We start from the raw sequence: 23,615 nt of genomic DNA on the forward strand, positions 1-23,615 counted from the left end.
AAGTATCTAGTCCCAGATCTCCACATTCTGCCAGCCAGGTTACCTTGGGCAAAATTGAGTCTTAGTACAAATATTGATCGACTTACGACCTATGCAACTTATGACCATTCGACTTTACAACCACATTCCTAGCCACGACTGCTCCACGTCTGACAGCACAAGTGTTGCCCAGCTGGGTGTACGACAGTGCGGACCAGCTTCTGGCAACACTACCATCTCCGCGTGCACCATTTCAACTGTTATCCCAGACTCAGTACTGCAATTTGTGTTTTGTGTCTTGGATATTTTTCATCAAACCCCTCCCAAGATGTCTATCAAGAGGAAATTGTCTTTGCAAATATTAAACCAGTTGTACTGGTAATGCAATGTTTTACTTAAACCTGACAAATGTAAAAATAAGAAACAAAATGGTGTAGAGATGATACAAATGGCATAAAATGAACAAAGAAAATTATGATAAAATATGACTTAAAGATTTTTATAACATCATTTCACAGTACTGTACATATAGCCTACTCAACTTACGACCAAATCGTGTTACGACTGGTCTGTTGGAACCAATCATGATCGTAAGTCGAGCACTAGCTGTATCTGCTTATTTGTTTCATGGGGTTGTTTTGAGAACAAGATGAAATAATTTGAAAGTGCTTCATGTACAGGTTCAACTATGAATAAAAATGAATGTTGGCCCTGCCCAGTTGGCTCAGCGGTAGAGCGTCAGCCTGGTGTGTGGATGTCTGAGTTTCGATTCTTAGGGAACATAGAAGTGCCTATCTGCTTCTCCACCCCTCCCTCTCTCACTTCTGTCTCTCTTTCTCTCTCTTCCCCTCCTAAAGCCATGGCTCAATTAGAGCAAGTTGACACCTGGCACTGAGGATGGCTCCATGGCCTCTACCTCAGGCGCTAAGAAGAGCTCGCTTGCTGAGCAATGGAGCAATGCCCCAGATGTGTAGAGCATTGCCCCCTAGTGGGCTTGCCTGGTGGATCCCAGTAGGAGTGCATGTGGGAGTCTGTCTCTGCCTCCCCTCCTTTCACTGAATTTAAAAAAAGGTTAAATATAAGGGAAGTTCAATGAAAACAAAATCAATTTTATATACATTTCTACTAGGGACTAATGATAGTTATCAAAAATATTCAAATATGAAAGGATTGAGAGGTCCTGGATAAAGTAGAAACTTTCATGTTGGTCTCAGTACGTTCTGGGGGTAGGTGGGAGTATGGAGTTGAGTGAAGAAAGGGATTGGCTGGAAAAGCTGTCACAATTCAGGAGATAAGGAACCTCAAGACTGTTTTCTTCATTACCTTTGTTTCCTTATAAAGTTTCTTATTTAAAAAACCAATTTGGTCCTTAGCTCTAAACTAGGTTAAAAATTTCCACCAAGCACTTTGATTGGATTTGATGAAATTATTTTCTTGAATAAATACTAACTTCAGGTTGTTTGGGATCTGTTTTATTTATTTATTTATTTTCTTTTTTCTTTTTTTTTTTTGGTCTAGATAGCACATTGGAATGACATAGCCCCTTCCAGTCATGAAACAGTCAGGCTATTGCCTGCAGTGTTAGGTAGAGGCAGTTTTGATATTTATTACATGGTTTGGGTTTTAAATCATTGCAATAGGCAAAATTCTTTGTGAGGAGCAGAGTTAAATTAAAAGGATAATTTGTTATAAGGATGCAGGTATTTCATGAAATCCAAGGGTTGGGCAGCAGGGTCTAGACAGACAGGAACTGGCAGGCCATTAGAAACATGGAATAGTTTCTAATCCTGGTGGTTCCATTCCTCTCTTTGTGCATCTTCCTTTTGTAAGGTGAGTGTAGCCACTCTACAGTTCAAGTTCCAGGATTCTGCAAGATTTACTAGCAGTCTTTTCAATTCCAGTGTTGAATTACCAGGAGAATCAGACACCTGACAGGTTTAGCTTGGTGTCGGTGCCCACCCCTGGTCCATCAGTGAGATGGGAAACATAGCATATTCAGGACTTTGGACCTGTCACCAACAAAGAGGAGAGGGATGCTGGAAATTCTCTGAGAATGAGGACTTGCTATGATCTGGGCAAGAACCCTTAAAGATGTCTTAAAATTATTTTCCTCTAAGAGAAAGGCTTGTAAAAAAGAAAAAAAAAAAAGAGAGAAAGGCTTGTGCATGCGTGTGCGTGTGCACGCATATATATAGAATGATGGGAAGTTATCAAATATATGTAATGACTGGATTTTTTTTTTGTATATTTAGTCTACATATTCCTAGCATAAGCCAAAGCTTTTGTTTCATAGCCCTTAGGGAGTTCTCCCGTACACATAATTTTCTCTGTCTTTGTTATATTTAATATTTTGAGATAGGAGTACATGTTTTAGTGCTTTTCTGTAATAACATTATATAAAATGCTCAAGATTGTTGCCCCACCTCATTTTCTACCACACGGCTCGCTCACCTACCTCTAAAACTGCGTGTTCTTCCAGGCACCATGCTCTCTCATGCCAGTCTTTGCTCTTATGTGTTTATCTTCTGTTTGCCTCACTTTTTCTTATCCCTGAAAGCTCACACTACCATCCCCTCATCTAAGAAGCCCTCTCCCGTTCCCCTTTGCAAGCTAAGTTAGGTATCCTTGCCTGTGTATAAGCGTCTCTCACTACACCATGATGGACTCATTTGATTTTACTGGTTTGTTCCTTCAAGGGGAATGTCACAGTCAACCATTATCACCAGTGCTTCAAAGGGGCCTGCCACACAGTAGGCCTTCAAGAAAAGTTATAGATCAATCAGATGGCAAGTTTGGTGGCCAGAAACAAGAGGCTGGACAGGATTTTTTTTTTTTTTCAGAGACTGACAAGCTCCTCCTAAAATTTATATGGAAATGGAAAGGACTTAGAAGAGGCAAAACAATTTTAATAAAAGAGCAAAGTTGGAAGACTTTCATTTTCCAATTTCAAAACTTACCATACTATTAAGAGATTGTGATACTGGCATAAGGTTAGATATAAAGATAATAAAACAGACTTGAGAGTCCAGAAATAAATCTTCAATTTTATGTTCAATTGCTTTTGGCAAAAGTGCCGAAGCATTTCATTGGAGAAAGAATAGCATTTCTACCAGTGGTGGTGAAACAACTGGATACCCATATGGAAAACAATGAATTTAGATGTTTACCTCACTCCACACATAAAAGTGAACTCACAATGGCTCATAGATTTAAATGTAAGAGCTAAAACAAAACTTTCAGAAGAAAAGAATTGGAGAAAAATCCTTAAGATCTCAGGTTAAGAAATATTTTATTAGATGTATGAACAAAAACATAGTCTCTATAAGAAAAAACTAATAAGTTGGACCTCATCAAAATTAAAAATTTTTTCACTTCAAAATATAGAATGAAGAAAATAAAGACAAGAAGCAGACTGAGAGAAAATATTTGCAAATCTGGTAAAGGATTTGTATTGAGAATATATACTCATATACTTCAATAAAAAGACAAAAAAAAAAACCCTCTTTAAAATGGGCAAAATATTTGAAGAGTAATTTCATCCAAAAAAGATATACAAATAACTAATAAGTTCATGTAAAGATGGTCAGTGTTATAAGTCATCAGGGAAATAAATACAAAATAAAGCCGCAACGAGATAACCATTTCATACCTGTGAGAATGGTTATGCTAAAAAAAGACAACAAGTATTGGTGAGGATGTACAGAAATGGGAGCCCTCATACATGCTAGTGGGAATGCAAAACAGTGCAGCCACTTTGGGAAATATTTGGGCAGTTTCCTAAAAAGTTAAACAGACTTACTGTATGATCCAGCAATTGCACTCCTAGGTATTTACCCAAGAGAAATGCAAATATATGCTCAAAGACTTGCACATGAATGTTAACAGTTTTATTCCTAATAGCCAGAAATTGGAAACAATCTAATTGTTCATCAAGTGGTCAATGGATATGCACAATATAGTATGTCCATACAATGAAATATTTCACAGAGAAGAGAAAAAGAAGGAACAAGCTACTGATATGAGCTGTTACATGGACAAACCTCAAAATCCTTATACTGAGTGAAAGAAGCCAGACAAAAGAGACCGCATATTGTATATAAAATGTCTATGTTTATATGAAATGCCTAGAAAAGGCAACTCTATAGAGACACAGTAGATTGATGGTTGCCTGGGGCAGTGGGGGGATGGGAGACAAGATTAACACTGAATATGAGGGTCTTATTAGGGTGATAGAAATGTCCTGTCTGCTTTGTGCTTTATGGAGATGGTTGCACAACTTGGTTAATTACTAAAAACCGATTGTCCACTTGAAATGGGTGAACTATATAGGTACAATATACCTCATTAAAGGCAGAAGAGGTAGTTGGGGAGGGGAGAGATGAAAAGGAGAGAGAAAGAATATAAGAGAATATGGCAATGAGAAAGACAAGGCTGGAGCCAGGTTACTTGGATCTCAGACTTGGCAAGTCTAACCTCTCTCAACTCCAGTGTCTTGTCTGTGAAAATAAGTTACTAACCACAAAGCAGTACTGGAAGATTGTGGTAATACATAAAGAGTGCTTAACTCAGGGTTTGGACCAGAGAGCCCAGTAAATACTAGCCATAATAATAATTTTGGTAGTTATATTTAACCCACCAGGAATCTAGCTCTGATTTAGATCTATTTAATTCAGATCTTGGAGAAGGCTTAGGACTATGGCTTGCAGAGGGCAGTGCCTGGTCCTATGGAAATGAGTCCTGAGTATCTGAGAGCCAAAAGCTTAGGGTTTACCAGCCATGTGGAAGCTGGAGGACTGGAGCTCTGGAGCATCGGGATGAAGGCCATTTCTTCATGGCGGCGGCATTTATGGAACATCATCCTGCTGCCCATAAATGTGGGAGCAACATGTGATATTTCAACCCTGATCCAGCAATGACTTATGCTGTACCACCACAGGCCAGATCCTGTGGGTCCGAGGATGGATGATTTGGAGACACAGAGGTTGAACATACTAACCTTTGTCTATGAGGGTTTCTAGAGGAAGCCATGTTTCCATGAGACTTAAGAATCCCATGAAGTTACCCAGATGTAGGGTGAGGAGAACTACCCAAGTAGAGGGGACAGCTTGAGCAAATCTCAGGGTCGATAGGGAGCTTGCTGAATTCAGTGACGTGCCGATTTGAAGAACTGAGTGACAAGAATCAAGGCTGGGGTCCCCCATGGAGGGCTTGTGTGCTGTGATAAAGAACTTGGATTTCTCTCGAGGACAGTCAGGACCAGTGAAGAGTTCTAAGCATGTCCCAAGGCTGGCTAAGGTACCTTCAGTTAGAGCAGGCATGGCCAACAGTTTTTGCCCCTGCGCCAGATTAGAAAGAAAACTTTTTCACAGGCTGGATGAAATATTAAAATTAAAAAATGTTAAATAGAAAAATGATTCATTCAGTAAACAAAATTTTATTATATAATTTGTTTATGAATAAATGTGAGTAAAAAAAATTTAAATACAATATTATTTTAATAAAAATATAATTACATACCATATAAATATCCAAACTGTATCACAATCAATCAAAACAGTATTTAGTTAATAGAATGAACTTGAAGGGGTTATATCGCAAATGAAACAATTATTTTGTTTTACAAACAGCCTGGACATGTTTTCAGTTATCAACTGCAGCTATTGTCTGTGCTACAATGCCACTTGATTCAGCACACTTGACCACAAAAATAACGAATTGTTTGACCTTGGGTGCGCACTGGCAAACTCCGCCTAAAAGAATGTGGGTTTCACATTGCTGCTAAACGTCAAACAGTTCATATCGAGTACAGATGAGTACAAAAGTTGTAAATCTTTATAATGGAATTTTTAAAGAAAAATGAAGTATCGCGAATCCATTCGACCAACTATTGAAAGTTAACCCTAGATTAGTCACACACAGAATTCTTTTCTGCGTATCACTATCTTCTTAAATATCTCGATTTCCAATAATCAAAGCCGCTTCCACTTCTGAGTAGCTGAGATTTTAAAGTAGCAGAGAATACTAAAAATTTAATCGCGGGCCACATAAACTCATTACGTGGGCTGGATCCAGCCTGCTGACCATATGTTGGCCATGCCTGCGTTAGATGGTCCCAGGGTTTCCTATGTATGACACCTTGAGAGATTCTGCTCTGTTGATCAGGGGCAAATAAAAGCCCTCCTAGATGTCTATGATGTGGGTTTGGCATTTAGCCTCAAGAGCAATTGTTCCTCCAAGGACCACATACACACTAGTGTTTGGCTGAAAAACTGTTTCCTGGCTCCCGCAAGGGACCTAAGAAGCATAATGTGGTGGCTGAGAGCCTGTCAGCGGGGCCAGATCTCAGAAAAGCAGAGGACTTGGAATGTTTCATGCACTCACTCCCTCCCGGTTGCCTGCTCTGGCTGAGATCCCATTAATAAGCCTCAGCGGCTGAGGGGCAGGTATTGTGCCGGTTACTATAGCATCACCTTGGAAAGGATCACTCAGTGATCACAGCCAAGCTGAATGAGGCCAGAGGGGGATGTGGTCAGAAGCAGCAGGAGGGGCTGGGGATAGGCCACAGATGCTGTGGCTGGTCTCCCTGGTCTCAGAACACCTTGCAGGCTGGAACCCACTCCAGCTTTTCCAGCTGCAGCCCCTGGGAGGGAGCGAGGCTGCACTCAGCCTGAGATAGCACCACAAGCTGCTGTTGAGCTTGGAGCTTTTCCAGGGGCTGAATTCCCGGCCAGACTTCCCTCTACCTCTTTTTTATGGGGGGGGGGGATTGGGGGGTTTGTCTCAACTTGAAAAAGCTGGGCTAGGTTTCTCCTTTTTGATTTTAAGTAGTTAACTCCGTGAGAACTGACTTTCAAAGTGTTCATCGAAGACAGCAAAGTGGTCCCTACGCTGGAAATGAAGAAAGATGACAGTTTCTGAGACTGACTGTTAACGGCTCCTCGGCTTGTGGGTGTCCCTCATTCAAAATGCCTTTCAAAGCATTTGATACTTTCAAAGAAAAAATTCTGAAACCTGGAAAAGAAGGACTGAAGAATGCCATGGGAGATTCATTGGGGATCTTACGAAGGTAAAGTTTGAACGCAAACTTTAGGTTTATTCCTGAGTCACTTCTTCATACTGTCAATGCTTGAGAGATTTTGCTTGATGGTCTTAAAGCTATATTTTAATAAAGACAAGGTGGGTCAGGTTAGATGGCTTCCAGAGCCCCTTCCAGCTAAAATGGGCTATGCCTGGGAAGAAAAAGATGCATCAAAAGCATAGGGTTGAATTAGGAAAATACCAAGACATGCATTCTGCTTACACAGCAGGATTAACGCTTACTAGACATGGTGATATTATATAGTGTGTGTTTGGCATTGAATTAGAAAAGACTTAGGGAAATAATATTTCATAGCAACTCTATAGAAATGACAAGTATGGTTATGCTTTGAGCTGAAATAATTTTGAAGAAATTTTTTACTTCATTTTTCACTGTAAATGAAAATATTTGCACACTGTTTACCTTGTTATATAAACTGGTTTCTGATTGTATAGTTTTCAAAGAAAAATGTAGTTATACAATAGTTTGAATAAGGTAACAAAAAATTAGTTATCCTATAAAACAGAAACTCTTACATGCTTATAATGGGAAAATATTAAGTACTATCATTGAATTGAATGTTTTTGTACAAACAAATATTTTTAAATATTAAAATACTATTGAAAAGAGAGTTTGCCATAAATGAATGAACTGGCTGACATTTTAACTTGTGATTTTATTATGGACCTAGTAAATGCCTTCTTAGGTTTTATTGATGAATTAATAAGTGGTCCTCACATACAAGGTAAAATGACTCACTTAATCTCTGATAAAAAGGAATGTGAAAAATATCCTTGCTAACAGTTTTGTGTGTTTGAATGGTTATTTTTAATCACGATGAGTAAAAATGTCACCTGGTATCTTCTTTTAACCTTTCTATGTTATCTCTTAAATTGAAAAGCTTTAGCATTTAAGGGACTATTTCTAGGCACACTGAGATTCTCTTCATTTCTTGTGTTTTATATACAGGGGCTCCTGTCAGTGTTAACATTTTTACTGTATCACTCTTGATGAGCTTTCATAGAGAACTGGGTTGGGCACCTTATTAATTTAGTGATTAAAAACAAAAGGTTTCAACCAGACCTGAGTTATCATGTGCAGATGAAAACCTGCTCAGTGAAAGCAAGATAAACCCTCCGAGCATAGGGCATGATGAAAATAACCCATCCTTTTAAGAGTGCTTTAGCCTCTGTTGGGCTCTCCCCAGGTACTGCCTTTCTCCTGGTGGTGTTCGTTTGATTAAAAATGGAAAGGAGGTGGTGAACACACAATACAATATGCAGATCATGTACTATAGAATTGTACACCTGAAACTATGTAATTTTATTAACATCGCCAGGCACTTAGCACTGTCAGCACACTTGTAGGAGGACTTCAGTAAAAATAAAGCCAAGTTTGAACCTTTTCTTTCAGGTCAAGAAAGGAATAAAAGGCATTAATTGACCAGTGATCTAAGTTGATCCTCAGCTCCAGGGGGCGTCTTTGAACAGAGCTGCAGAATTAGGGCTCGTCCAAGGAGACCAGCTCTGCCCCCTCACTTAGTGTTAACCTCATGTCTGTCAGATAATTAGATATTTAGTGCCTTGTCCAGAGCCTGGCATTTAAAAAATGGACATTCCCTCCCTTATTAATTTTTCACATTAAGCCAGTTGACAGAATCCAGTGTGAATGAAAACAAACAAACAAACCCTATAAAGCACTGTTTTCTGTTTTTTCAGGGACAAGGGCAAGAACCATTTGGAGGTTAGAAACACCGACTCTAACTTAGCAAGCAGAGGAATCTCGATGTCGATTAGTGTTTGAGATTGAGATCATTATCTAAGTGGAATTCCTGAGGCGCGTTTAATCAAGGAGCGGAGCGCTCCTCATGGCCGGGGAGAGGCAGGTGCACAGGGAAGTGTTTGAAGGTCGCACTTGAGGCTGATTACAGTCAGGCATTGTTTGGCTTCCTTGAAAACGGTCATTGATAAGAAGCAACTGAACAATTTCATCAGCTCTTAAGCAATAATATTTTAGAAGTGTAGGAAGAAAGATGATGATGCACTCACTAATCGTCCTATATTAGAACAGATGGCATAGAAGGCATTAACTTTGAAAAGTAATGTCTGGAAATTGATGTACAGGTCCATCCAACTAAAATGACAATATGGCTGTTCAATAATGTGTAATAAATGATAATAACAAACACTATGTTCCAGTTACTATAAACTTGTTTAATTTTAACAGCCCTATGAGGTGGGGTCAATCATAATCACAGTTTTACAGATGAGGAAGCTGAGGCACAGAGAAGTTAAGTAAGGTGCCCAAGGTCACTCAGCTTCTAAGTTGCAGAGCAGGATTTCAGACCAGATGATCTTTGCCCACCATTCTCAGTCATTACACTATGCTAACTCTCTAAACAAGTGACTTTGCTTTTTCCACTTGTCTTGAAATTTAACCACTCGTTTAGGTTTAGGGAGTTCTTTGGGCTATAATGTAGCCAGCAACCTCTGGATATTAAGGCATATGGAGTTTTCTCCTAATGAACTGTAGTATGGAACACTTTTCCCAAGGGAGACTGAGGGGGATATGGTCTCCTTGTGTTCCTATTTTCCCTTTAAAGAGTTGGAACCAATCCCTATGTTGTGTCCATCCTCAGCATTTGATGATTGTGTATTGAAGCTCAGTGCACTGTCTGCTCCTCTGACAAAGGTGGGTCTGTTAGAGTGGGCTCAGAGCAGGTGGGCCTGGATTCCAGTGCTGCGGCATCAGGACATCCCGTGCTCTCTGTCTGCACAACCTCAGGCAACTTGGTTCCCCCCATTGCAGCCAGGGCAATTCTATTTTTTTAAAAAAGTCAGATCTTGTCTTTTCCCTGCTTAACACCTCCCACCATTCCCACCTCCCTTAGAGTTAAAGCCCATGTCATTTTCCAATGGCCTTCAGGACCCTGCCTGATATGCAGGACCTTGAGAAGACATCCTGACTCATCTCTGACATTCTTTTCTTGCCCACCCACTCCAGTTGTACTCCGCACTCCGCACTCCTCTTGGAGCTCCCTGGACCCAAGAAGCTTTTCTCCCAAATACCCTGTGGCTCATTCCCTCCCTTTCTTCAAGTCTCTCCTCAGAGGCCCCCTTCCCAGGGAGGACGTTCCCGACCACTCTACTTAAAGATAAAGCTCACCTTCCCTCCTTTCCCACCTAATCCCTCCCCCTCTTTCCTGCTTTCTTTTACTCCACCTCTGTCTTAGGGAGGGTTCTCTAAAAGCAGAGTCAGACACAGGGATTTGGATGAGCCTGGGTCGTGAGTTTTTGATTTATTGAGGGACTGGGGAGCCCTTCCGCAAAGTGCTGGGGAGGGAAGGAGTAAAGCGGGCTAGGGAAACAGAAAACCAAGCAGGGATGTGATCTGAGGTAAAGTATGGGCCAGATCACAGTGGGAAGCTCTGGAGCATCACTGGCCCTGAGCAAAGGGGCAAGTCTTGTATCAGTCAATCATTGACTGTGGGTGGTGCCAGCAGGGATGGGGGTTTTATAATGGAGGCCACATAGCAGGGAGGCAAAGGGAGCAGCTGAGAGCTGCCAGCAGCTCTGGAAGTGTGCTGGCTGAGAAAAGGGACCTGGGGCGTGTGGTATAGTCCTGTGGCAGCCACTTATTGTACCACTCAGATCTTTTTGCTTCTCACGATTAAATTCACTCCATCCAGGCTCAGCTTCTCCAAGACTCTGTGGTCATAATTCCTGAAGAACTTTCAAAAGAGTTGGTGGGATGCACTCCAGCTCCCACTGGTCCCTCCTGTCTATCCATTCTTGATTGCCCTCACCGCTGTTGGTTTCCCTACAGGTCTGACTCTCTGGTTAACATATCTTTACCCTATCACGGTTGCTGTATTTGAGGTAAATTAGACAAAGTAGTATCAGGATATGTCCCATAGGACCACCAGAGGGACAAACATATGTCTTCCTGCTCCCAGAATGAAGCAATAGTTCTAACCCCTCCCAAAAATCAGGATAGGTTACTCTTTTTTTTTCCTGTATTTTTCTGAAGTGAGAAGTGGGGAGGCAGAGAGATAGACTCCCGCATGCAGCTGACTGGGATTCACCCGGCATGCCCACTAGGGGGCGATGCTCTGCCCATCAGGGCATTGCTCCATTGCAACTGGAACCATTCTAGTGCCTGAGATAGAGGCCATGGAGCCATCCTCAGTGCCCAGGCCAACTTTGCTCCAGTAGAGCCTTGGCTGTGAGAGGGGAAGAGAGAGACAGAGAGAGAGGAGATAGGGAAGGGTGGAGAAGCAGATGGGCACTTCTCCTGTGTGCCCTGGCCAGGAATTGAACCTGGGACTTCCACATGCCAGGCTGATGTTCTACCACTGAGCCAACCAGCCAGGGCCAGATAGGTTACTCTTGCCACCCTGGAAACCCCTGGCCTTGCCTTTTGGTCTTGGCACAAGAATCCCAAAGTGAATGGGCACCAGTCATAGCTGTATAGTCAATGGAATTTCCATTATATTACAAAGTGGAAAAATTCTTCCTTGGGAATCAGGACTTCTAGACCCATAGAACCTAAAGTTGAAGGGAGGAGATACTCTTCAAGTGGGTTGCTGGGAGTAATGGTACTTCTACCCCTTGTTTCCAAGACCCTATTCTACCTATTGGGGACACAGCAACATATAAAACTGTTGGTTTTTGGAATATACTGCCTCCTGAAGGATAGCATTCTATCCTTACAGGGGTTCATCCTTAAGCTGATGCCTCAGCTGCATCTTTAAGATGCTTCCTTAGCCTCTAGAATGGTACGGTGTGTGGTAGGGCCAGTGGATTCCTTTGTCATGTGCTCCTGCTGTTCCTCCTTTGCATTAGTTGGGTGTCTTGGTCTTAGGTGATGTTATGTGGGAACCTGTGTTTGTTCATCGGGATTCTGTAAACCCTCAGATAGTGATGCTGGCTGAGACTTGCAGGCTAAAAGGACAAAGTCATGTGTAATATATGTCAACCCCAATCAGGATGAGTTGCTACTCTTTTCAGGATGAAAGGAGTCTGATAGAATGCCACCAGCAGTCTGGTTTGTCTCCTCAGGGATTGTGCCATGTCAGTGGCTCAGCACTGCTCTCGTTGCTGACAGCAGTATAGCTAGATCATCTTGGTGAGTAGGAGCCCAAGCATAGCTTCCATCTCTGCTACCATGGTTACTCTACCAGTCTACTGCTCTAGAACTGGGGGGCTGCGAACAGAAGCCGCAGCCCATCAACCAGCCAAGCCAGCCTGTCTCATTGGCTGTTCAGTGCCTCTTTCATGTGGAAGGTCTCTGGTGTGTGTTCCTGAGCAACCTGAAGGTCTTATGCTTTGTGTCACTCTCATAGGTTCATCCATGTGTCTGCTGATTCCTGTGAGTCAGATCCCCTCAACTGCCATTCTGACTTTGCTGCCCTTGTCTCTGATTTTTAAAGTGCTGCCACTGGTCTCTGCTACTCCAGGATTCTATCATTCTGATTGCTTCTAGGGAGCCCAGTCTGGTACAGCACCCCCTACTGTCCTCATCCTGCTGAGGACAACCATGGCCGAGCTTCTCTCTGGTGCTGGTGGCCTGTCACCACCGCATTCTGTAGTGCTTTGGTAAAGGGAGTATTAGCTCAGGGCTCCTGAGGAATATTCTTAGCTCATGGATTTTCTGGTTTCATTATATAGCATGTCCACTTCTTTGAGCCCTTTGATCCCTTTCTCTATAATCTGCCTTAATATATAGTTCTGGCATCTCTCTTCAAAAACAAAATAGTTAAAGAGCGACCTATTTATTGAGGAGTATGATCAACATTAAAGACGTCGTGAATTTTGTGTTTCACATAACAGACATTGGAATTTTAGCTACAGGAATAGAAGAGAGCCAATTTAATCCTCACTAATTCATCCATGTGGTCCAGTCACACTCAGTAGTTCTAACATTCATTAAAAAATGAAATAAACCTATAATTTAGGTGTACTGGACAGAGAAGGAAAGGAGAGGGAGTGGATCCCTGGACCCAAGAAATAATACTCTTGTGGTAGTCTTGTAGTCTCTCTTCAAAATGAATATGAATGGCAAGAGGAAGGAGGTTAGACGCACTTATTAAACCGTGACTTGACTTCACCAGACCCCCATCTGCAGGTTCTCAGTCAAAGTAGGAAGTCACTCATGGTCAGACTAGAAGGTGGAAGTCACTGAGTCAAATCCACATCAAAGGTGTGTCCTGCTCAATTATGGAACTACTGGAAACTCTCAAGTTGTTTTAAAAAAGTCATGGTGGCCATAGTCTCTGACTACAATGCAACAATGACTAGAAAACTAGTACACAGTTTTGTTTTTTTTAAAGTGTCAACAAGCTCCTCTTGGCATCTCTACTTTGTCTAGGCTTCCAGAAGCCATACTAGCAGCTAATTAGAACCATTGCCCTGGTCTTTGCCAGGATATTAAATCCTGTGTCAGGGAAGGTGTCCCTTGTATTTGCTTGCAAAGGCTGCTGTAGCAAAGTGCCACATGCTGGGTGACTTACATTTATTTATTTTCTCACAATTCTGGGGGCCAGAAGTCCAAAATCATATGGGCAGAGCCAAGCTCTCTGAAGGCTTGGAAGGAAGATTCACCTTTGCCTCTTCCTCACTTCTGGGGGTTGCTGGTCATCCTTGGCATTCCTGTGGACACGTTACTCCAGTCTCTGCCTCTGTTGTCACATGGCCTTCTGCCCTGGGTTTCTGAATCTACGTGTTCAAATTCCCTTCTTTTTATAGGGACGCCAGTCACTGCATTAGGGTTCACCCTAATCCAATATGACCTCATTTTAACTTGATTACATCTGCAAAGACCCAATTTCCAAAGCAGTTCACATTCACAGCTATCCGAGGGTAAGTCTTAAACATATCGTTTGGGGGAACACAATTCAACCAACCTCTCATATAGACAAACTTTCTCTTGCCCAGCTTTATTGCCCTCCACCTTCTTCCTGCATGTTGAGGATCCCTTTCCAGATGCACTCAACTGCTCGCTGCTGTTAAGTGTTGGTTAGATCCTGCTTCTTTGGTGTATCACTCCCTCTTGTACTGGCACGTACTGGCAAGCCCAGTACCTGCTTGATGCGAGGTCTGGTTCGATTGGTCTGATGGCCGGGAAGGGAGGGAAGAGTAGACTGTGAAGAGCATCAGTATTGTCTTACCTGCCCCATTTGAGGCTTTGCCTAGTTTTCAAGTAAGGGGAGGAGGGACATTTACCTTCCAACAAGAGCAGTTGGCCACTTCCGCAGGTCCAGAGCATTCTGAGGACTTTAGCGTGTTAGATGTTCAAGTGCAGCTATGCTCTAACCCAAGTCTCATATATCCTCTCATCCCACGTTCTCCGGATCCTATTTCTCATCAAGATCTCGGCTTTGGCGTAAGAGACCTAACTAAACTCAGAATTCCGCCGTTCCTGGAGTTTTGCTGGTTTTCTTTTTAGAGCTAAGCTTTTGTTTTGGAATCATTTTACACCTACAGAAATGTTACAGAGATAGTACAGAGATTTTCTATATACTCCTTGCTTGGTTTCCATTAATGTTAACATCTTACATTAATATAGAACATTTGTCAGAAGTAAAATACCACCATTGATGCATTACTAATTAAAGTCCATACTTTATTAAAATTTCATTACTTTTTCCACTGCTCCCCTTTTTCCTGTTCCACGATCCAATCCAGATACTGCATTGCACTTACTCATCATGTCTCCGTAGTCTCCTCTGATCTGTGACTTTTCATGACTTGATCTCTGATCAGCCTTTTTCTTTTTATGACTTGGGCAGTTTTGAGGACTATTGATTGGGTATTTTGTAGAAAGTCCCTCAGTTTGAGTTTGCCTGACATTTTTCTTATGATTAGACTATGGTTGTGATTTTTTAGGAATAATACTGCACAGGAGAAACACCGTTCTCATCACATCCTGTCAGAGGGTACGTGCTATTAGCATGACTTATTACTAGTGATGCTCACCTTGATTGATTGCTTGGTTAAGGAGCCTTTGCCAGATTTCTCTGCCTTTCTTTTTTTTTTTTTTTTTTTGTGGCAGAGACAGAGAGATTCAGAGAGAGGGAAATATAGGGAAATATAGGAAGGGAGAGAGAATGAGAAATTCTTCATTGAGGCTCCTTAGTTGTTCATTGATTGATTTCTCATATGTGCCTTGACTGGGGGGCTACAGCAGACTGAGTAACCCCTTGCTCGAGCCAGTGACCTTGGGTCCAAGCTGGTGAGCTTTGCTTAAACCAGATGAGCCCGCGCTCAAGCTGGCGACCTCGGGGTCTCGAGCCTGGGTCCTCCACATCCCAGACCGACGCTCTATCCACTGCGCTACTGGCTGGTCAGGCGATTTCTCTGCTTTTCATACTCTATTTTGGAAGCAAGTCACTAAGTGCAGCCCATACTCACAGAGATGATTCTGCCATTTTTACAATAAAGTCTTGTTCCTGAACTTCAGTTCTGCTGGCCCTCTGATGCTGGAGAGATGGGCTTTAAAGATTGGCAAGAGAGCGACTGACTTTTATACTTTCCTTTAAATTAGTGATTGATTGTCCGAATCCTGTTATTTTTCTCTTTTCAAAGCATCAGTGACATTTAACAATAGCCACTGAACTCCATGGAGAGCTATTTCTCCCAGAGCTCCCCAATCACCAAAGATACTGCATGAACCAGTGCCTCCCCTTCCACATGCATTCCATCCCAGCTGACCACAGGAGAAAGTCTGATTACCATTCACACTGATACTACCTGCCAGGAACTGTCAACACCCCACCTACCACTAGTGGTGGGGTCCTCATTGCTAGTCAGCTAATGAGAAATCTAACTCCAAGATCTCACTCTGAGAGTGCATCCTAGAATTATTTCTTAAGGACTCCCTACTTCAGGGGTTCAGCCCAAAATCAGGGTACAGGACCCCTCAGCTTTTAGACTCTCAGCCTTTTTTCTTCTAACCGTTTCTTATCTTCTAGTCTAGCAGCATATTTTCTTACCTAGGGTTTATTTTCTCTTTTTCTAATGTTCCCCAATATCTTCATCATAACCAAATCCTCTATATGCTTCTTAAAGCTTAGTTGCAAAGGTCACAGACTCAATACCTACAGAGTAAAGTAGGGTCTATTTTTTTTCTTTTTAACAAAGATGTACTTTACATGTCAACACAGAAACAACCTTTACTTTCATGAAGAAGCATGTGATATCATTCACAGTTCTTGGTTGCGACCAACAGAATCCACTCTAGCTGAAGTAGAATGCAATTTAGCAAAGCATGTTGGGAAGTTCTCTGACCCTGTCGGGGGACCAGATCTGGATGCTCCCCCTCCAGGAAAAGGGCAGGAAAGAACCTATTCTATCATACCACAAGACGTTTCAGATAAAACACAGCACCAGTGCTTGCCTCTAAGAACTCATTATGACTTGGTCTGGCAGTTCTGCCCCAACAGTCACAGAGGAACCAGCTGTGTCCTCTATCGGCTGCCGTTTGCATGGTCATTTCCCCGAATGCGGCATTCTCTTCTTGTTTCCTTTGCCATCTAAGTCTTACTCAGTGTAAGTGCCACTGGTTTACACACATCACATAGCAACATCATAGCTGCAAGAGAGCACAGAAAAAGTAATTTTCTCTCCTGGTAAGGCAGGACTCACAGTTTCAAGGGGCAGTTAAGATATTTGGCATTTGTAAGTGGTGGTTGACTGTTATGTTTGTTCCTGGTCTCATCTTTGTTTTTCTACTTCTTCTTTTTTTTTTTTTTTTTGTATTTTTCTGAAGCTGGAAACGGGGAGAGACAGTCAGACAGACTCCCGCACTCGCCCGACTGGGATCCACCCGGCACGCCCACCAGGGGCAATGCTCTGCCCACCAGGGGGCGATGCTCTGCCCCTCAGGGGGGGAGGGGTTGCTCTGCCGTGACCAGAGCCACTCTAGCGCCTGAGGCAGAGGCCAAGGAGCCATCCCCAGCGCCCGGGCCATCTTTGCTCCAATGGAGCCTTGGCTGCGGGAGGGGAAGAGAGAGACAGAGAGGAAGGAGGGGGGTGGAGGTGGAGAAGCAAATGGGCGCTTCTCCTTATGTGCCCTGGCCGGGAATCGAACCCGGGTCCCCTGCACACCAGGCCGACGCTCTACCGCTGAGCCAACCGGCCAGGGCCTGTTTTTCTACTTCTGATAGAGATATGTGTACAAAACATATCTTTCTTTCTCTTCATTTTAATGGTAAAAAAAGCAACAGTGCAGGTATAATGTTATATGGCAACTGAGTTCAGTGTTAGAGTGACAGTAGGGAGCGATGGGGACTTGACTGAACAGAAGAGCCCATTGTAGCTGTGAGGGAATGTGGGCTAATAATTCTAGACCTTCAGATTTTTTCAAAATAAACTGGAAGAGTTTCACAATATGTGAAAAGATACAAATGATTCTTTTTATAGTTGATAGACTGTGTTGAGTTTGCCCAACTGATTATTTTTAAGAGGAGAGTAAATGCAGTATAATGGACATATCACAATCTGAAACTAGAGAAGTCAATGAAAAATCCAATCATCTGTTTAAAAGATGCCAGAGTATCACCTCCTTGGAAGAACCACCTGCAGAGGAAAGACTACACTACAACCAACGGCGAGTGGGCTACGATAAAAAAAATGTACCTCCCTACCTCCACCTAGCATTTTATTAAGATTTGGGAAAAGAGGAGAAGAAAGAATCTGAAAGTGAATTAAATTTTCCACTATGTATTTTTTAGCAAGTTTCAGTGACAGTAATATTAAGGTCAAACCAGATAGCTGGGTCATGGGGTGTGGATGAAATCTGGTGATACCCTCACGAGGGAACTCAGTGAAGCACATTGTTGAAGACACATCCTCTGGGCTGGGGCCTGTATCCCACTTCAGATGACTTAGTTTCCTCATCTGTAAAATGGCAAGATAACGCTCTGTGTACCTCTGAGCATTGGTAGGAGATTGAAATGACTTAATGCCTATCAAAGGGCAACACAATAGCCAGAATATCAGTAATTTTAGCCATTATAATTCATGTTAGTAATAATAATGATGGTAGTTATATTAATAACATTAAAAAAAATGCAGGTAGCCCTGGCCAGATGGTTTGGTTGGTTGGAGCATCTTCCTGAAGCACAGAGGTTATGGGTTTGATACCTGGTCAGGGCACATCCAGGAGTAGATCTATATTCCTCTTCTCTCTCTCAGTCTCTCCCTTCTTCTCCCTAAAATCAATTAAATAAACATTTAAAAATGAAGGCTGCATCCGACTTTGTGTTTCCCTTTTTCTTTCTTGGTGCACTATTTCTTTTTGAGTAGTACATTATGTTTTTTCTCTAACCCTGACCCTTCCTTTTTCCACTGTAGAAAAATCGACGGGACCAACGAGGAGGAAAATAACATTGAGCTGAACGAAGAGGGAAGGCCAGTGCAGACATCCAGGCAGAGCCCCCCGCCCTGTGACTGCCACTGCTGTGGTGTCCCTAAGCGTTACATCATTGCTATCATGAGCGGGCTGGGATTCTGCATCTCCTTTGGGATTCGGTGCAATCTTGGAGTGGCCATCGTGGAAATGGTCAACAACAGCACCATCTATGTTGATGGGAAACCGGAAGTTCAGGTCAGTGTCAGTTTATGGCGGGAGCTGTTTGAGCAGCAGCTGTGCAAATATTTTGCTACGTGTAAGAAAGCAGTGCACTTCATTCATTGATGTAACAATAATGTAGAGCAGCTACCATGTGCCGGGCACTGTGTGAGGGGACGGGGATAGATGCTGAAAACACAGGCTGGACTCTCATCTCCATAGGGCCATACAAGCAACTGATTATATATCAGGGTTTAGGTGCTGTGTTGGGTGATCTGAAACTTGGGATCCTATAAGGGAGGGACCTAATAAGAATTTGATATTGTGAAATAATTTCCAGAGAAAGTGATGGCTGGATTGGAAGGATGAGGAAGAATTTGATGTAGAGGGTTTTGGTGGGATAGAAATAAGAGTCTTTGAAAAAAAAGGAACTTTGTGTGTCAAAGACTGTGGGGGTGGGAGAGAAAGAGAGAGAAAGAATGGTGAGTTTAGAACTGAGATAGGAGTTTATCTTTTCTGTGTCAGGGTCCCCTTTTGGCAACCTGGTAAAGACTTATAAATCTTATGAACCCTTTGTCAAAATAATGTCTTAATTTTTTTGGTATTTTTCTGAAGTTGGAAACGGGGAGGCAATCAGACAGACTCCCACATGTGCCCGACCGGGATCCACCCAGCATGCCCACCAGGGGGCGATGCTCTGCCCATCTGGGGCATCGCTCTGTTGCAACCAGAGCCATTCTAGTGCCTGAGGCAGAGGCCATAGAGCCATCCTGAGCGCCCAGGCCAACTTTGCTCCAATGAAGCCTTGGCTGCGGGAGGGGAGGAGAGTGAAAGAGAGGAAGGAGAGGGGGAGGGGTGGAGAAGCAGATGGGTGCTTCTCCTGTGTGCCCTGGCCGGGAATCGAACCCAGGACTCCTGCATAGCAGGCTGATGCTCTACCACTGAGCCAACTGGCCAGGGCCAAATTTTCTAATTTTTATTTTTTAAGTGAATGGAGGGGAGGCAGAGACAGACTACTGCATGTGCCCTGACCAGAATCTACCTGGCAAGCCCACTAGGGGGCGATGCTCTGCCTACCTGGGGTGTTGCTCCATTGCAACAGGAATCATTCTAGTGCCTGAGGCAGAGGCCATGGAGCCATCCTCAGCGTCTGGGGCCAATTAGCTCCAATCGAGCCAGGGCTGCAGGAGAAGAGAGAGAGAAGTGAGAGGAATAGGGGTAGAGAAGCAGATAGACATTTCTCCTGTGTGCCCTGACTGGAAATCGAACCCAGAACATCCACATGCTGGCCAGGCCAACGTTCTACTACTGAGCCAACCAGTTAGGGCTTATTTATTTATTTTTTTTGTGACAGAGAGAGTCAGAGAGAGAGACAGATAGGGACAGACAGATAGGAAGGAAGAGAGATGAGAAGCATCAATTCTTTGTTGCAGCACCTTAGTTGTTCATTGATTGCTTTCTCATATGTGCCTTGACTATGAGTGACCCCTTGCTCGAGCCAGCGACCTTGGGCTCAAGCTGGCGAGCCTTGCTCAAACCAGATGAGCCTGCGCTCAAGCTGGTGATTTCGGGACTTTGAACCTGGGTCCTCTGTGTCCCAGTCCAATGCTCTATCCACTGTGCCACCTGGTCAGGCAGGCCTTAAAATTTTTTAAAATTAAATATATGAGATTATAAAGAAAACTAATATGAAAATACAGATATCAAAATATTTAAAAATAAAATTTGTGAAATAGAAACATATGAGCTTCTTTTCAAATGACAAAATCTAGCAATGGGTCTAAAACTCAGTGTAATTTTGAATTTTAAACTAGAAACAGTAGTTTGAGATAGGGGCAACTACTGCTATGTAGATATGAACATATTTATAATTTCCCCTAGTAATAGAGACATAGGTATTGTTAACGTGACTGTGGTTTGTTGCCTACATTCATAATTGCAGAAAATGCTAAATTTCAGTTAGCAGTTAGTAGAGATGAAGATGCCTATTTTTTATCCCATCCAAGTCCACAGATCCACAGGATTCCACGCACAGATTCCAGGGTGAGAACTCGTAGGAGAGCAGAGTGTGGGGTGAGCACTAAGGAATGGAGGCAGCAAGGTAGACAGGCGTCAGGTCACGTGAGCCTGGTAAACCACGTATGGAGTCACAGATGGGCTTGAAGGAGAGGCGAAGCTATCGGATCTGTGCTCCAGAGTGATCACTGTTTAGCCAGTGATCTCCCAATGGGTCGGGATTGACGTGAGTGGAAACAGGAGGCCCAGTTTAAGGGCTGTTGTAGTCATAATCGAGCAACCTCTGGTGTGACTTTAAATAGTATTATTTTTTATGAATCACCAGAAAAAGAAAACTCTGGTTTGTTTTTTAAATGATAGGCCTAGAGAATCAATGAAAATATAGTAGACACCCAATAAATACATGTTTTGTTGTCTTGAACACATACACTGGAGTGACTCGTATGGAAATTTATTTGTTTACAGAAAGGCATCTGATAGTGGGCTTGTCTGCTGCTGGCCCACAACTAGAAAAACAGTTAGACCAGAGCTCCCCAACTGGTGTTTGCAAATCACCATTCTATAGGCTGTGCTATGAAGAAGGTGCCCTGTGACAGGGGAGCCCTGACTGTGCTGTGTTCTGTGACAAGCCCCGAGAAGGGTCGAGGAACGCTGTTTCCCGCACTTGAGTGCAGAACCCGTTCCTTCATGCTGCATTGATCCGTGTGGCCTGCGCCAGTTCCTGCCAAGCCCTGATTTGAGACAATTTGATTTCAATCCATTAAGAAGAAGTCTTCAGTTGGCCTGCAGCCTTTAAAAAACTCTTTTTAATTGAATTTATTGGGGTGACCTTGGTTAATAAAATTATATAGGTTTCAGATAATACATCATCTGTATATTATATTGTGTGTCCACCACCCCATCAAATCACCATCTGTCCCCACTGTACCCGCTTCTGTCTCCCCCTCCCCCCTTTTCCTCTGGTAATCACCATACTGTTGCCTGTGTCTGTGAGGGTTTTTTGGGGGTGGGCTTCATCTCTTCAACTTTTTCAGCCAGCCCCCCAACCACACTCCCCTCTGATGGCTATCAGTTTATTTTCTGTATCTGTGAGTCTGTTTCTATTTTGTTAGTTTATTTTGTTCATTGGATTCCACATATAAGAGAAATCGTATGGTACGTGTCTTTCTCTGACTGGCTTATTTCACTTAGCATAATAATCTCCAGGTCCATCCATGTTGTTGCAAAAGGCTTTCTGTTAATCTAAGAGAGATTATTCTGCCAGAAGAAAAGAGCTCCATGGAGATTCTTCTAACTAGTCTCTTTTTGATGTCACAGCTGAATCTGTTCTACAGGGTATCCTGGTTGTTATTTTGGGGGTGGGGGTGGGAGGGAAGTCAAGTTGTGGAGAACATGCCAGTGCATTTTTAAATAAAGCGTGATGTGTGTTAGCGAGGTTTCAGCTGTGTGTCGCGTGCATTCTCCCAGCCTTTTGTGAGCAAGGCCAGCTAATTGAAATGTCTGCTGAGGCCCAGAGCTAAATGAGATGCTGGTTTGCATTTGTTTGTTGCCCGAAAAGATCAATCTTGGTCGATAGGGTCTGCTTTGAGGTACACGGAAAAGACATTTTGATAAACCTGAGGGACAGTGCTAGTATGTGCTGTCTAGTTTCTATGGTTTTGCTTTCTGGAGTGTTAGAGAAAGTGATTAAGATCTAAAAGATACTTTATGTTCATTTTCACAGGTCTCAAAGGTAGAAGTTGGGTAGCCTTTCAGAAGCTCTGACGCAACTCTAATGTATAGTAGGCGATTCCTCTTTTGTCCAGATAGAACTAAGCTTAGATATTAGCTGAGTGTGTTCAACCTGATGATAAAGTTATTTTACTAATTGTATTAAGAAAGGCTCTGAATGGCTGGTAGTTTTGTTTGTTTGATTTTTCATTTTATGGAGGGAAATCTAGATATTTTTCACTGAGATCATTTTAAATCCTCATTTTCAAAAGAGTAGGAGAATTAACAGAATGACTGGATAGGCCTTGTAAATACATAGCATATATTCTATTACTGGAATAAAAGGTAGTTTTAGCTGATGTGTAAATAATCACTTGTAGTTTCATAATTATGAGTTTGAAAACATGTGAAGCTAGCATATGGTAAGCCATAATGACTGAAGTTTGAGAAACTGTATTTCTCATTACCCTCAGGAAAAGTCCAGACTTCTTCCCACGAACCATGAGCCCTGTAAGGTTAAGCGGATGGACTTCGGAACTGGCCAGACCTCGTTTCAAACTTGACTCTTGTTTATTAGTTCTGAGACCTTGGGCAAGTTGCCCTTGTGTCCTGGTAAGGGATTGCAGGTTACAAAAGAATAGAAATTCAGTGAAACCAGCTCAAGCTGAAAGGGAATTATGGTGGGGCAGTAAGGGAGCTCACGGACGTGGTGGGCAGAGAGTAGCTCCGCTGTGTACATTTGTATGGTCAGTGCCCTGGACAGGGCTCCCAGCCTGAGGAGGGACTGAAATCCATGTTGGTTATGTCATTATTTCCGAGGCCTGAATGGAGGCCCTGCCAGGAAGGCCAGAGAGGCACTGGGCCACCTGGGAGCTAGGGACTCCTCAGCTAGGGCCTTTAGCATGCTTGCTCCTCGTGGTCTCTCCTCTGCTTCTCTCAGAGTCTGCTCCATCCTCAGGGTCTCTCCACGGATGATTCTCTTTCCTTTTCCACGGTTTCTCACTGCTCTCCAAAGCGGAAGTTCTTGAGCCTTTCCCTTGCCAGAGAGGTGACTTACTTGTCCCTGACTCCAGGGCACTTTCAGTTCAGTACTGCTTAACTGGAATATCTTGGTTCTTGGAGAGAAAGAGAGAGAGAAACAGAGGCCGTCTGACTGAATCCAGCCTTCCTTCTCCCTGCTCAGATGTCCAGTTAGCTGAGGGGAGGGGGAGAATCCTCTTGGAAGGAAACGTGAACAGGGAGACAGAAATCAGCATTGCTA

General features: G+C 42.9%; 1 protein-coding gene and 1 non-coding gene across 2 annotated transcripts in view; one reads left to right on the top strand and one right to left on the bottom strand.

Moving 5' to 3' along the window:
• The first annotated feature begins 6,784 nt into the window (after nt 1-6,784).
• The window catches only part of SLC17A8 (solute carrier family 17 member 8), a 47,469-nt gene continuing 30,638 nt past the window's right edge, over nt 6,785-23,615 (top strand). The window contains exons 1-2 of the mRNA XM_066262495.1: nt 6,785-7,045; nt 18,412-18,664. Coding sequence (XP_066118592.1) covers nt 6,945-7,045; nt 18,412-18,664 — 354 coding nt within the window. The 5' untranslated portion in view covers nt 6,785-6,944. The remainder of the gene's footprint in view (nt 7,046-18,411; nt 18,665-23,615) is intronic.
• TRNAS-GCU (transfer RNA serine (anticodon GCU)) lies at nt 19,514-19,589 on the bottom strand. The gene has a single exon. It is a non-coding gene; the product is annotated as a tRNA-Ser (tRNA).

The sequence above is a fragment of the Saccopteryx bilineata genome, chromosome 1 (genome assembly GCF_036850765.1).
Source record: "Saccopteryx bilineata isolate mSacBil1 chromosome 1, mSacBil1_pri_phased_curated, whole genome shotgun sequence".
Lineage (NCBI taxonomy): Eukaryota > Metazoa > Chordata > Mammalia > Chiroptera > Emballonuridae > Saccopteryx > Saccopteryx bilineata.